At 33.9% G+C, this 15,885-nt stretch overlaps 1 protein-coding gene across 6 annotated transcripts in view; it reads left to right on the top strand.

The window, feature by feature from the left end:
* tafa5a (TAFA chemokine like family member 5a) overlaps positions 1 to 15,885 on the top strand; it is a 115,956-nt gene that overhangs the window by 91,347 nt on the left and 8,724 nt on the right. For 2 of the 6 annotated variants that reach the window (XR_004546493.3, XR_004546495.3), the window contains exons 4-6: positions 5,343 to 5,409; positions 9,599 to 9,752; positions 12,880 to 15,192. The exons of 1 other annotated variant lie outside the window; for it this stretch is intronic. Coding sequence is in view for 1 of the 5 variants with exons in the window: in XM_059027173.1 (XP_058883156.1) it covers positions 12,880 to 12,888 (9 nt within the window). In the remaining 4 variants the exon portion in view is untranslated. Of the gene's footprint in view, positions 1 to 5,342; positions 5,410 to 9,598; positions 9,753 to 12,879; positions 15,193 to 15,885 lie in introns of those variants that run through there. 3 more of the 6 variants (XR_009329174.1, XR_004546494.3, XM_059027173.1) reach the window with 2 other exon arrangements.

The following is a 15,885-nucleotide window of genomic DNA, read 5'->3' as shown; positions in this document are numbered from 1 at the left end:
AACAGAAGTAGTATTTTAATTCAGAACGATATGATTCTGAAAATATCACAAAACTAAAGAGATGACGCGTTAAGTATAATACAGTACATACTTTTAAATCCGGTATGTATTGCACCGGTTTGTACATTTTCCCATTTAACGACCGAACAACAAAATTAAATCTAAATGTTATCCATGCACAGAACTGCGTAAAACGTAAAAGGCAATGCAATTTAGCTAAACCAAAAGATAAAATAATAATAATAATAATAAATAATAATAATAATAATAATAATAATAATAATAATAATAATAATAATAATAATAATAAAATAAAACAGTTTCCAAAATTAAATCAGTATCCAAAGTCAGTATTCAAAATTGCAGAATATAGTGCTCAATAAGGCCCTAATGTCACAGTTCACCTTCAAATGAAAATGCACAAAAGCAACAAAAGATCACAGATAAAAAATAAAAAAAAGAAAATACATCACAGTATCTAAAACTGTTTAATGATTAACTGTTCACATTACCCTAGCTTGTCTCATTCACTTTGTTTTGGCTGCATTTCCGTCAGGTGAACACTGGAGGAAGTGCTGTGTAACTGCACAATATAAGACAGACTGATTTGGCATTAGAGAGAACAAAAATAAAAAAATTAAAAAACGCAGGCTGTGACGGATATTCAGATAAATTGTAACATTGAAGAGATGGGCTTTATCTGGGTAACGGATATCCGAGTATGTATCATATATACCATGGTCCATGTTACACCTAAGAAAATATTGAGGATAATAAATTAGTGAAGTGTCAACAATTTGCTGTCAACATGACTTAACCATGAATTAACCAAATGTGTGCATTATTGAACCCTAAGTTACTCTATGCTTTTTCATAAGCTTGAGCAGTGGTTCTTATATTATTGCAAAACCAGTCCCAAGTGTCAGTAACCAATTTATTTGGTTTCCAGTTGTTTTTGTGCTAGGTGTCGTTATCAAGCTTTAATGTCAAGCATCATTCCAAAGGCAAACTAAATGGACCAGTTAATGCGGTTGCCCCACAGCTATTCAAATTTAGCTTTTCTTGCTGGAAAAATCAAGGTCAGTGAAGATTATTGTAACAAAGGAAATGTAGGTCTTTATTGAAAAAAGCAAAGTGACTGGCAGTACCCCATGGCATCATAGAATTAATCCAATTGAACTATTTATAGTAGAAATCTGTGTGCAGGTTATGTGGGGCCTCTGGTTGTAAAGCCAATTCATCCCCATGAAAAGATGAATACAGAAAACTATGTCAATCAATCTGTTTGAGATATTGAGAGTAGAACATTTATATACCAGTACAGTATACTTAGTAAGTGTTGTTGACGTTGCTATCAAAGTAAAAAAAACAATGAACGATTCTAGAATAGACTAGGTGCAGACACTATATTGTAGTTGTAAAGGGCAGTTTAAGATTTGAAATGAATGGATGGATAATGTTTGTGAAGGAAAATACAGGTTAAGTGGAAATGCCTTGAACAACTGTATACACTGCCTCTCATTGCGAAAAGTAATGTCTTATATAATGTAGTTCTCTATAATTGCACATAAAAAAAACAACAAAAAACCCCCCCACCGCTACAGAACCTAGGTCAGTGACACAAGTCAAAAATGATATGATGGAATTGCATAAACAAGCCATAAGTTAATGTGACATTTTTTGAAAGCTTTCTAGTTTATTCTGGTAATTTCCATTCATTGTGGGCTGTTTTATAGGAATGAAATGATGGTGAATTGTTGTGATAGTAAGGACATGACTAGTAAAATCACACAAGTAGACTGAGTGTGAGACCCTTAAAGGCAGAGATACACAAGCAGAGAGAGGATGGCTGTCAAGCGATTAATGTGCAAACTACTGTGCAAATTACATGAGACGACAGTTGCCGGGTAATAGGTTACTCTAGGTTACCACAGCCATCATTTTTTTAGGGGACTTTACTTGTCATCTTGTCCATTTTTAATATTATTTATAATAATACTGCATGCAAGACATTTAACATGCTGTTAAATATTATCTTTAAAGACATTGCTGGCTGCCGTGACAGTTTAATACCATGTATTACAATGTCACCACTAAAATGGAGCCCCCTTGAAGTTCTACTTTCTTAAGATAAAAGCAAACTCACATTCACTGTTGCTTTTCATAGCCTTACATAAAGGACCATATTTTAATGATCTAAACAGTTGCCATGTTTAGGCCCACCACTGTAAGATCATTATCATGTAGTCTAATATGAAAAGTATGTACATTCTAATAGCTTATACATTATATATATATATATATATATATATATATATATATATATATATATATATATATATATATATATATATATATATATATAAATATATAATATAAATTCCCCTTGCTTACGTATGCCTTACTAGACTTTGGAGTTTTTCAAATACTACCCGGGTATCAATTTATTAATTTGAGAATTCAAAGAAAATGTAGAAAATATGACAATACAGTAAGCGCGGGTCTCTGGCTGGCATAATAAACACAAAACTTAAAACAAACTTTGCATTAAGCCTTTTCTTAACTAACACGATATCAATGTTTTACAGAAAACAAACACACACAGTGAGCGGCAAGTGCACCTCAATAACTGCAGCTACTATTCTTCTCAGGAACTAAATGGGAAAGAAAACAACATAACAACACCCTGTTGGTTTATGTCAGTGATAACTCTGTGATCCATTAATAACCGTGTGGCTTCCAATACAGAATGCTTTATCTACAGTTATTGCGCAGATATAGTTTCTTACCAAAAAGATAAAATAAGTAGCCTTTATTTAAAAATAAATAAGCAAATAAATAAAATACAAATAAATTTGAGCACATTTAAGTAAGCGTGCTTCCTCCTTTGAATGAAATATTTCCTTGGCAAAGTTTCAAAGTTCAGTTTTCTCCTGCTTGGTAAAGAAATTCCGCACAATGCTTTGCTTGGGTGTCATTGTTATGTATTCACAAGACAGAATTTAGAGATCAGGAACGGCACTTTTTATTGTTACAACCAAACAAACGCACATGTCCCACTGACTCTTTAGCGACTGCCGTCAAAACCCAGCTGGCTCAATTTACGGTAGCTATTGCGACAATCCATAACATAATAGCGGTACTGTACTACTACATTAGTTTTAAAACTGAATATAAAAGCCAAGTTAATATCAACAACAACAGAGGAATATGGTCAGTATATGTGAATTTAACATTAATTAATAACTATTTAAACTGATATTATTATTATTATTATTATTATTATTATTATTATTATTATTATTATTATTATTGGTCACTCTTTAAGGGCCATTTTTGTTTGTTTATTAACTGTTAACAAACAGCTAATAAACATGTTAATGTACATTATTTTTTGTTAACTGTTAGTAAATAATGTATAATAGGCCAGCTAAAACTGCAAACATGTTATTGATAGCATTGGCCAATTTTCGGTCTTTGGCTGTAATATAGATAGATAGATAGATAGATATGGTAATGCATGGTAAAACCCATGGGAAACTGGAAAATTACAGTACATTACAATGTTTACAAGGGATTCTGACTTCATAGAGGAGAGTGGTGGTTTTAAATAGGTAATACAAAAAGATTGTTAGGAAAGCTTAATCTATCACCTTTTCAGTGATCCTTGTAATGTTTGGCATTGTAAAGCTTTACCCAAGAGGTCAGTTTTAATCTGTTTTGACTGGCTGAATTTATAACACTATGTAACACAATTTTTGTTCCTGGGTAGTAAGTGTTATTTCCTAATTGCTTATGCCTCAAAAGTATAGAAAATGGCTATTATTCCCCACAAACTTTGCTTTTGTGACCAGGACAGTGATATTTTGAAATTTACCTATTTCCAATGAGAAAACTGGCGAATTTGTGTCTTTTCGTTCACATAAAGTCAGAAAAAAACAACATATGAATCCAAATTAACATGTATTTATACTAAAGTAATACGAAAATGACTACAAAAGAATTAAAGTGAGTAGTTTTTCGAGATTTACGATTATACTGTAAATCACTTTCACGAATCAGCCCCCAAATGTAGTCTCCCATCATGTTCTCATTATACTGTCCTTGGTAGCGGCGTTCAAAGTCCAGTATATCCTGGTGGAAGCGCTCGCCTTGCTCCTCCGAGTACGCTCCCATGTTCTCCTTGAATTTATCAAGATGAGCATCAAGGATATGGACTTTGAGGGACATCCTACAGCCCATTGTGCTGTAGTTCTTCACCAGAGTCTCAACCAGCTTGACATAGTTTTCGGCCTTGTGATTGCCCAGGAAGCCCCGAACCACTGCGACAAAGCTGTTCCAAGCCGCTTTCTCCTTACTAGTGAGCTTCTTGGGGAATTCATTGTACTCCAGGATCTTCTTTATCTGTGGTCCGACGAAGACACCGGCTTTGACCTTTGCCTCAGACAGCTTAGGGAAGAAGTCTTGAAGGTACTTGAAGGCTGCCGACTCCTTATCTAGAGCTCTGACAAATTGTTTCATAAGGCCCAATTTGATGTGCAGTGGTGGCATCAGCACCTTCCGGGGGTCCACCAGTGGCTCCCACTTGACGTTGTTCCTCCCCACAGAGAACTCGGTCCGCTGTGGCCAGTCCCGCCTGTGGTAGTGCGCCTTGGTGTCCCTGCTGTCCCAAAGGCAAAGATAGCAGGGAAACTTGGTAAAACCGCCTTGGAGACCCATCAGGAATGCCACCATTTTGAAGTCTCCTATGACCTTGATGCCATCTCAGAAAAATGCAGATCTGTATCCACTTAGGCAGCTGGAACTAAACTGAACTGGTGGACTTAAGGCCCCTTTATTTATACTACTATTTATATTACTGGAAAGTTCTAGACGTTACTCCAAGTTTACTCAACACTGAATCTTTCTGGAATGTTCTGGAAAATAGGTAAATTTCAAAATATCACTGTCCTGGTCACAAAAGCAACGTTTGTTGGGAATAATAGCCATTTTCTATACTTTTGAGGCATAAGCAATTAGGAAATAACACTTACTACCCAGGAACCAAAAAAAAAAAAAAAAAAAAAATTGTTTCACGGTGTAATGTATTCAATGATAAGGAAGATTTGTTTTTCTAAGTCTTGGTCGAATTATACAAAGTGATGTACATGATTTCCATTACTTAAATTTAGAAGGGTCACTTTACACTCCTTCTTGCTCACGTCAGAGTGGCAACAAAGAGTTAAAAGTTGTCTCTGCTAACTGAAGAAACGGCACAATAGCCTTGCAGAATGGATGTGAGCTGGTAGAGCTTGAGATTAGAAGAACATGCTTTGTGTAATGATATGACTTGCTTTTGATAGGCAGCAGTTGGTGCATGGTAAAACAGTGAAGAATAAACCACCCTTGCAGATTCTGTATGACATGGAGGTCAGTTTTTTTTTTTTTTTTTGTAGCTCTAGGTCTGTTTTGTGATTTGTTGTATTTCTTTAAACAGTGCAATGATTTTCAATGAGAAGGTATATTAAGTGGAATTATAAATGATTTGACATGAAATCCCATGAAGAGTGAACATTCATAACTTTCATTTGAAAACAAAGATAAACCAGTCCATGCCCCTGTTTATTGCTATATTTTATATGTTCAATTTTGTTTTTGGCTTTAAAGTAAAAGCCAATAGAGTAGTGACAGAAACTGTGATTATCTTATATGCTGGGGGATCCTTTTTAAAATAAAATGAACCAGTGGGCATGGATATCATTAAGCTGTAAAGAGTAGGAAACTAAAAACAAAAATATGGTAAGAGTTCTTGTACCTGCTTGTTTTCTTTGTCTTTCTTATCCTCTTTCCCTTACGGGAGATATCTGTGTGCTTTAGATGACCTAAAGGATACATCTTGTAATAACATATTACTTTGTTCCCCAGCCGAATAAAAGCTTAGAGGTCTAGGAAAGAGATGTCCATTAGGTGATGCTTCTTAATGCTCAGATGTCAGCCTAGTAGTCCTCATTGACCTAAACTAATGTATTATTGTGTACCTTTTGAAAGGGGTTACGAAGAGTAACAAAAATAGGACATAATCCCCAATAAAGCATTCACTTCTCAGTATGTAATGACTGCTCTGTCAGTGATTACCATGAGGCGAAGTTGAGTGTCATTATCTGTGTCAGAAAGGGAATTAACAACTGGGAAATTACACATTTAGAGCAGAATATTTCTCTTAACAGAAAATCAATGTTGTATCGTAAGTGATGGCATTATATTTTAAAAGACAAACAAATGCGTTATGATCGTCTGTAAATTTCTAAAACTTTTATATTTGATTTATGGGAATGTAGGGCTATAATTAAACACGGTGTATATTGACTCAATTACAATTGTCAGACAATAAAGCCATTAATAGAACAACATTATAAAAGGCTCAATTGAGGAGTTGTAAAATTTACAGACGATCATCCCGCAGAAAATTGAAACTGGAGATATTCGTTTTTTTTAACCTGTGTTGCCACAATTAATTGCAGAACACCTGCGAGGCTTAGTAAGCCTATTAAGTAATAGCCTAAGCCTATTAATTGTAGTCATGAATGAAATATTAATAATATTAATGATAACAATAAATAAAAAAATAGACCTAATTAACCTAATAAATAACCTAATAAATAGGCCTAATTAACCCGCTTTCAAAAAATTGGAGAATTGAATTGCGAATCTCGATCAATCTCGATCTGCCTATCTCATCCCATCCCTTGACAATCAAACCAAAGATCAAACCATGCCCCTGTTTTGTCTGCTCATGAATATACAATCATCACTCTGGTTACAAACGGTAGTGACACCTACTGTCAGCTCTACAATGACAATATTTATGATCAATGGATTCTACCACCATGCATGAGCTTAGAGTTATAAATGACAATTGATACAGGATACGCAGGTTACTTCAAACACATCGTATTTTCATTGTACCTTATTTGTACAGTATAGTATTGCGTTCCTTAACTACTATAAAACGGGCATTTAGCGTGTAGGTTAGTGATCATATACTGCTTAATAACAGGAACAACATGTTATTTAGGGTTAGTGTTGATCTTAAATGCATTCATGCCTGCCTGTACCCCTACCCCCACGCAGGAACATTGCCTGCTAACTTCCCCTGTTCAAAAAATATATAAAAACAATAACAACGGTCTGGTTCTCTCTTGCCTTTTTTCAATTAATAGAATTTAATTAATAGAGAATAAAAAGAAACCAAGCTAACAACTATCTAGCCTAAATAAAATTCTTCTTATTCTTCTTCTTTTCAATCTCCACAAACTGCAGGTTCTGTTGCATTTACAGCGCTGATAATGTTAGCTATGGCTAGATATTACAACAGTGCGGACTATGGGTCAAACCAATGTTTGTGTAGGGTGCGATGTATCGTATTTTTTAAATGCATTTATTTGATCAATGTCGGCCTTCTGGAGTCATCTGAATGCCTTTCCATATTTTATTTAATTTTAAACCGTTTAAATACCAAACCATAACAAACAAACAGAGCAAAAAAAGTGAGCAGGCAAAATACATAGTCATGCCCTCCCTCCCCACCCTTTAATTCAGAGTGCAGGCTAAACCACGTGGCAGTGTGCTTGTTTGTTTATTGCGTTGTTGGTACACAATTAAACAGTTATAGATTTTCAAATAGACATGGATTCTTTTTTACAAATATTTTATACACAGTTCTGCGTATAAAGCTGGATAATTTGTTTTAATTTTACTTGTATTGACTTGCATTGTCTTATTTGAGGCTGCGTTTTGAAAGTATTTAATTTAAAAAGGTTTCCTCTTGCAAGATTCTTAGGACAGATGTGTGGTATTTGATTATAAACTCAGAAATAGCGCAATGATAAATAGCAGTGAGTGTACCTCAGTGGAGTTGACTAATGGCAGTGTCACCACTGTATCCTGGTCCCTGTCATCACCCAAGCTTGTTTGCTTCTTAGGTTCATTACATTTCATCTGCTTTGCTGCTTCATGTCCCGATAAGGTCAACCATGACCTTTCTGTTAAGACAAGCTAGGAATTCATTATAAAGCCAGTGATTATACTCGTGCTAACCTTATAAGCTAACTATATTCTAACATTTAAATAATATGAAACATACTTTTTTTTTTTTAAATAGTTCACAATGTAGAAGAAATACAACCTCTGGAAGAAACACAGGGACACATTTACTGAAGTTTTGCCTTTACACAATGTTTTCCTAAATGGAAAAACAAACTGGCAAAGTTGGTAACTTAAAATGACAGTGAACAACATCTTGTATCATACTGTTCTTTAGTGCCAATTTGAAAATGTCCTATTTCACATACCTAAGCAGTAGTGCAGTGCAGTTTTCTAAAAGGAGATCCAACTGACAAATGTTCATCTCGGAACAAGAAAACAGGTGAATCATCCAAAAAATGCAACAGATATAAAACTCATCACTTACTTTTCAGACTTGCGAACTGTGCCTTATTCCACTAAATGAGCTTGAGTTGTTGCTAGCTCATTTTGTCTATTAAATAAAAAGAACAGAACATGAATCTAGTACAATCAGAGTATTTCTAGTTTGAAAAAATAATTAAGTCTTAGTTAAAAAAAAAATGTATATGCTTTTGCCAAAATTAATTTGAAAAATCCATTGCAACCTGCCTTGTTTTACTTTTGTGACCATATACTTTAGTATGATAGATTGCCAAAACCATGTAAACAAGGTACAGTATATGTTTCCATAGCTGGTATGACAAGTAACCATGGACCCATGAAACAATTTTAACTACACGCACCAATTTAATCTGGGATGACATTAAACTCTGTGTGCCATACTTAGTTTACCAAACAGGAAGTGAATGTGGGCCATTGAATATTGAGGCACTGTGAGTGTAAATCAATTAGAGATATCTAAAAATGAAGTGGATATCTCAAATTAATTTACAGATATTTTTAAAAAATATGGAAACCATGTAGATTTTTCTAGTACGTAATTTAGATATCTTAAAATGAGGGTTTTGACGATATCTCTACATCATTTGAAGATATCTCTAAATGACTTCCTGTTCATTTAAAGATATCTCTAAATCACTTTCTGTTCATTTGGAAATATATCCAAATGGTTTAGAGATATTTTTAAATGAACGGGATGTTATTTTGAGATATCTTTAAGTGATTTAGAGATATCTTTAAATGAACAGGAAGTTATTTGGAGATATCTCTAAATGATTTAGAGATATCTGAAAAGTATTTATAGATCTTTAAATATCTGAAGATATCTTCATGATATCTTCAAATATTGAGCGATATCTGGAAATGATTTAGAGAGATCTATAAATTCATTTGAGATATCTCTAAATGATAATTTGGCTTGCCATAGGTTTTTGGCAACAGTGAGAAACTGTGACATATTGATTATGAACTGTCAAGGCAAAGTACAGTGCAGCTTAAGAGAATGCAAATACATAAATACTTTAGTTTTATTTCCATAGTGTAATATCAAACTGATGCATAACTGTGTGAAATTTGCTGCAAGCGTTTCAACTAATCATATTGTAGAATTCCCGCCCTTTACTATAAAACAACAAAACCATACCTATAATTTCAGGCACTATGACGTCACGGAATTCCCTTTCAAAACATAAACAAACATGGTGGAATGTTTTGCGAACCCGACTGGCAACGAAAAACAGCTACTTGTCAAGAGCAGATGCGAAAAAACAACAAAACAGCAAACCAGAGAGGCCATAACAACACTGAAGGTACAAAAAAATACTTTAACTAAGATTTTACATAATTGCAAACATTACCCTATTTTCCATTATAAATATGCACATGCACTTGTGATAAAACTAAATAACACTGTATCATAGTAGTGGAAAGTTTACATTACTTTTATATAATTGTACATACTGTTCCAACTGCATATGTTTGCACGGTCACATATATGTATGTCATTTTTCTTTAAAATGTATGTTAGTATTTTAATGTTTAAAAATCATCTCAGAAATTACTATTCAAGGAGCAGGGATATGGGCTCCTTTCAGCTAGGCTGTAAGTTGTTCCCTTAGCAACTGGCCTCTCCAACCAGTGATTTGCAGTTTTCTTTCTTGCAGGAGAGTTAAAGTTTTAGCATTTAAACAAGGTAAATAAGTATCTAACAAAACAACGGTATCACAGTCTAATGTGTGTATTTATAATACTACCGGTAACACATATATCATTGTGATTTAATACCATGTATTACAATGTCACCACTAAAATGGAGCCCCCTTGAAGTTCTACTTTCTTAAGATAAAAGCAAACTCACATTCACTGTTAGAGATGCTTTTCATAGCCTTACATAAAGGACCATATTTTAATGATCAAAACAGTTGCCATGTTTAGGCCCACCACTGTAAGATCATTATCATGTAGTCTAATATGAAAAGTATGTACATTCTAATAGCTTATATATATATATATATATATATATATATATATATATATATATATATATATATATATATATATATATATATTTATGGTTGCCATCCTTTCTGAATTGGTCCATGTGAACCGTTGTGAGCTTATCTGCAGTATAGGTTTCAAATCACACTGCACAGTTTTCAGCACCTGAGAATCTTTGTGTGGCTGATGTTTCTAATGGTTTTTTCACCCCTTTTAAGGCCCAAGCTTTTGCATCATTCTGTGTACAGTAATTATGTATAGCTACAAAAAAACATATTAATGCTTAGCATTTATATACCATTAGAGAATGTCTTACAGAAAACTTTACAGAAAACTTAGAAAACTTTATTTTAATATGCAGTTATAATTGTAGTAAAGGAATTTGTAAGATTGACATGCTTACTGCTGGATAATGTGTAGCTATTGTAGTAATGAAAGCAACAGGAGTGAGTGTCTTTTATTGCCCAAGGAGTTCCACTGAGATATGAGATGTCTTTCTGTAGTTTTAAAAATGTGTGTTAATTCCATGTTAGTACTGCTGTATAGCTAGAGGGCACTGTGGATCAAATTATTTTATACAATGAAATTGCAGTCTGTTGTAAGATATTTTATAGTTATGAACTGGCATATTTGTGTGTGAGAAGACATGTTTGTTAACCTCCGTAATCCATGTTAATTTCAAACCAGTGCTAACATGACTGCAAGTGACTTCTTTAAATGAATGTTGTTTGTGTCATTCTAGTATCTACAAGCAGTTTTTTTTTTGTTTTTTTTTAACAATTAGACTAGTGTAGTAAATGTACTTCTAAATTTAATGTGTCAGCTTCAAAAATAGTATTACATAATATTTAGTACAGAGGCTGCAAAAGCAACGTCATTTTTGGAAATTAAGTTCCAAATTGGCTGGGAGCTGATGTCCATTAGCAGGACAGTGCAACTATGGTGTTCAGTATAGAAGTGTTCAGATTTCTACCCCCTCTAGGTTTGAATACCACAAAAAATAGGAAAATAGGAAATACTAAAATAAAATAAAATTAAATAACAAACGTTTTGACTAGAAGCCTTTAACAAGTATTCCACTCATGTAAACAACACATTCCGAATAAGGTAAGCGGTATTCTGAATAAGAGTGTTCAGAATGAGATATGGGGATTATTAGAGGAATATTAACCTGGCTCCAAACTGGTAGGGATCCACACATAATAGTACATTTGGGGCACACAGCATTTGTGTGTCGCCGCTGGCAGAAAGAATGTACGTACATACAGTAAGTACGTTAAATGTTGTAATACAGATTAATTAAAGGAATTTAAGCTTGTATTATCAACTATTATGTATTTTTTTTTTTTTTTTACTGTTAGGTTATAGTTTACAGTTTGATAAATGTTTATGATGGTCTTTAAATGTTAATTCATAATAAACAGTGTGTGTTTCCAGAGCTGACAGCTTGATGCTGCAGTACAAAATAAAAATATAGCATATATACAAGGATTCATGAAAAAAAAAAATCCCTTCCAACTCTTATGAATAATACTATGTGTTGGCTTGACAGTTGCCTTGCTTTGTATGTTGATCTACTACAGATGCTTCAGCAGTAGGTGGTTAGGAATAAAGTTGCAAGGACGCTGAGATGGTCAGTAGTGTAAATTTGTACTTTGTATCACAAAGTTTTAAACAAGCTTGGCTATTTATTTACATACTTAATTAATACATGCTTCCTGCCAGTGTTAACACAAATGCTGTGTGCCTCAGATGTTCTATTATTAGTGGGGCCCTGGGTCCCTTACAGTGTTGAGGTAGGTTAACAAATGCCAGTCACAGGTATTCTAAATCCCTAACTTCAGGGACGATGGCTTCACACTTGCACAGAAACAGAGAAAGACAAGTATTTGCTATAAGCTGTTTACATTAACAAATATTCCATTAATATTCCTCAAGATAGCTCAATGTTCCACATATCTTATTCTGATTATGTGGGTGTATTGTTATAATATAACTCCGGAGTGAAGGCTTTATGAACAGCCCCTTATGTGAAATGTGTTGCTAATATAAAATCTTTAACATTTTGCACCCAATTTAATGAAAATTTGAATTTTTTTTTTCTAAATATGAAATAAGGTGCTTGGGTATGTAAATAATGCATTCAGTATGTATAGTCAGAAGCCTAATAATAATGCACATGCTGAATATAAATGTTTTTAGAAAATGTGGTAAATTTGTAAATCAATAAATTGTTTTTTTTTTTTTTTTCCGTAATGGTATGCATCTTAAAATCACAGTGTATGATATACATTTTTTAACACTCTTCACACTTTTAAGTGTTGAATATTTTGTAAGCTACTCATTTTGTAGGGAGCTGTGTGACAAATTATAACACAAACAAAAACAACATTGACTGTAAAGCAAGCTGTTTACTCATGTATTCTTATTGATTTACAGGTCTCCTGACAAATGTAGCAACAGAGAATCTTCATAGGAGCGGTTTAGACTGTGTGAGCTACTTACCATAGTCAAGTTTCACTGCTGTGGATCATCTGTTGTATGTCATCAGCTCAATTGTCTGTTTCTCTGTATCGCAAAGGACAGCTTCATTTCTTATGCTATGAGCTGAAGCCTGATCAACACCATACTGGAATTCAGGACCGAGGAATGTACTGTAGATATCAGAGATGGGTTTGGGCATTAGCAGTACTGTGGTTTTAATTTTACATTAAATGTTTCATACTGCTGTTGGACTTGATTTTGTTTTCTTGGTTAAAGCAGAATGGCCTGGTTTAATGAGGATTCAACTTCTTTCATGGAGAGTTTACACAAAAAAACAATATGGGCAAGATGGACCTGTTCTTGTGGATTCAGCTCTCTGGAATGGACTCATTTCCTCACACTCATATTGCAGACCAAAGAACAAAGAATATTTTGAAGTGGACACAACGCTCTTCGTGGACAAGGTCAACTTGTATAAATTGCAAGGGCCCATTGAATGATATATATTCAGCTTTCAGACAGAAAAAAGTATTACCACCTGGTTTAAATCTTTTTTTGACTCTGCATTAATTGGTGGTTTTTGGAGAAACTGGTCTGAGAAAATACTGAAGGCTCCAATAAGAGCACAGCAACAAGATAACCATGTACTGTATGCCCTGTCACATAAGAGACTTAGTATCGAAGCACCTTGAATTATATGTTGAGTTTTACACATACTGAAGTAATTGTTATTTTTTATGAACCTGAGGAGATAAACAATTATATATAAATATATATATAATTCATACAGTTCCATTCTTCAATAGTTCCATTTTCAATAAGCATGGATGGTTACAATGACAGGCATCTAAATCAAACAGAATATTTACCACAAGAGAACAACATCATAAAAATAGTTAGTTTGGGGAAAAAAGATCAATCAAGAAAAAACACTAAATGTTTCAGTATTTTGAACCATTACTCATCCTATCACAACATCACTACGAATCCAAGACCGTGCAGACCACTACAGTGACTGCCCATAACAGCGCTACGACATTACCGTGACGGACATTACAGTGCAGACTATTACAGCGACTGCACATAACAGCACTACAACATCACCGTGCCGAACTATAATTCAATTCCCAGAAGACTCTGCGAAGTTCACAAACGCGTCACTTACGTTAGGTTGTGCTCTGTGTATATCTCCAAAGTGCTTTCAATTAAAAACACATTGTTGCCTTTTAATCTGTAGACAGGTGAGTTTCACGTGGCCGATGCAGATCCACATTATAAATACATAAGCATAACAATAGTGTGTAACGTCTTCATGTATGGTTTTAAAAAAAACAAAAAACCGGTAAAGACATGTAATTTGAACATGGTGACGCTCTTAAATTATGTCATTAGGTTCTGCAGAGTGCTTTCGATTCAAAGGGAATTGTCGGCTTTTATTATTATTATTATTATTATTTATTTCTTAGCAGACGCCCTTATCCAGGGCGACTTACAATCGTAAGCAAATACATTTCAAGTGTTACAATACAAGTAATACAATAAGAGCAAGAAATAGAATAACTTTTGTTCAAGCAAAGTACAAGTGTGACAAACCACAATTCAATAATACAGCAGATAATAGTGATAGTTACATCAGGATATGATTAAATAGTGATAGTTACATCAGGATATGATTAAATACAAAATACTACAGGTTAAACACTTGGCAGATTACAGTATTCTGAAGTACAGGATTAAATGCAGTAAAATAGGGGGCAGATAAGAGCAAAATAAAGCACATTTACATGAAGGGTGATAGTGTCCTAGGATACAAACAGAGGAGTTCTACTGGTGCTGTTTGAAGAGGTGAGTCTTAAGGAGGCGCCGGAATGTGGTCAGGGACTGGGCAGTCCTGACATCTGTAGGAACTGGCCAATTATCATGTATGTTTTGCCTCATTTCAATTTAAAACTTTTAAACCTCAACATCAATAGATCGAAGAATTGTAACAACAGGCTTTTTTTTTAAAACCCTACCTGAAGACGTTACACACTGTTATGCTTATGTGTTTGTAATGTGGATCTGCATCGGCCGTGCGAAACTCGCCTGTTTACAGATTAAAAGGCGACAATGTGTTTTTAATTGAAAGCACTTTGGAGATTATACACACAGCACAACCTAATTGTGTGATTTAAACGTTTAACTGGCTTTCAACTGTAATGTTTCAGTTCAGTGAGACCTTAAAAGAAAATTATTCAGAACCGCTGTGTTCGTCCCATCCATATATATATATATATATATATATATATATATATATATATATATATATATATATATATATATATATATATATATATATGGGATTTTATTGATTAATCACACTTGTGGTCTTTAATTGATTTAAAAAACATATGATCGATTCATCTTGACAGGCTGAGTGCGGTATCAATAGTAGTGCATATTTCACAATATCTCATAATGAAACTTGCAACTTGCAACATTTACTCATCGCTGCTTTTCTTTCACAGTAGTACTACGCATTTATCATAGTTGCAAGTAAGTTGTTTTTTCTTTTATTCTACTTATTTCTTTCAAATGGTATCAGAAAATGAATATTGAAAATCTTTTTGGGTTGAAAAATTGGCTGGCTTAGTGATTTAGCTACAGTGTGTATATAGTTACAGTTTGCTGTTAGGAGCGTTAACTTAAGCTAAAGACATTTCCAATGCTGGACATATTTTTACTTTTAAATGTTACTGTATTATACTCGGTCAGAAAACACAAACAATCGGACACACATCATCTCCTTTTTTTGTTTTTAAAAGCACTATAGACTTGATTAAAAAAAAAGAAAGCCCTCCATGTTCTGTATTCCTCTCTCCCTTAATGAATGTTCAAATTAAAAAGGTGCGAGCCTTCCCAACCCATAAAACACAACAAGCAACAATTACAAATGTATTTTGAATGACTCACTTTGTCTAA

The sequence above is a fragment of the Acipenser ruthenus genome, chromosome 7 (assembly GCF_902713425.1).
Source record: "Acipenser ruthenus chromosome 7, fAciRut3.2 maternal haplotype, whole genome shotgun sequence".
Taxonomy (NCBI): Eukaryota; Metazoa; Chordata; class Actinopteri; order Acipenseriformes; family Acipenseridae; genus Acipenser; species Acipenser ruthenus.
This window is presented reverse-complemented; position numbering and strand designations above follow the sequence as displayed.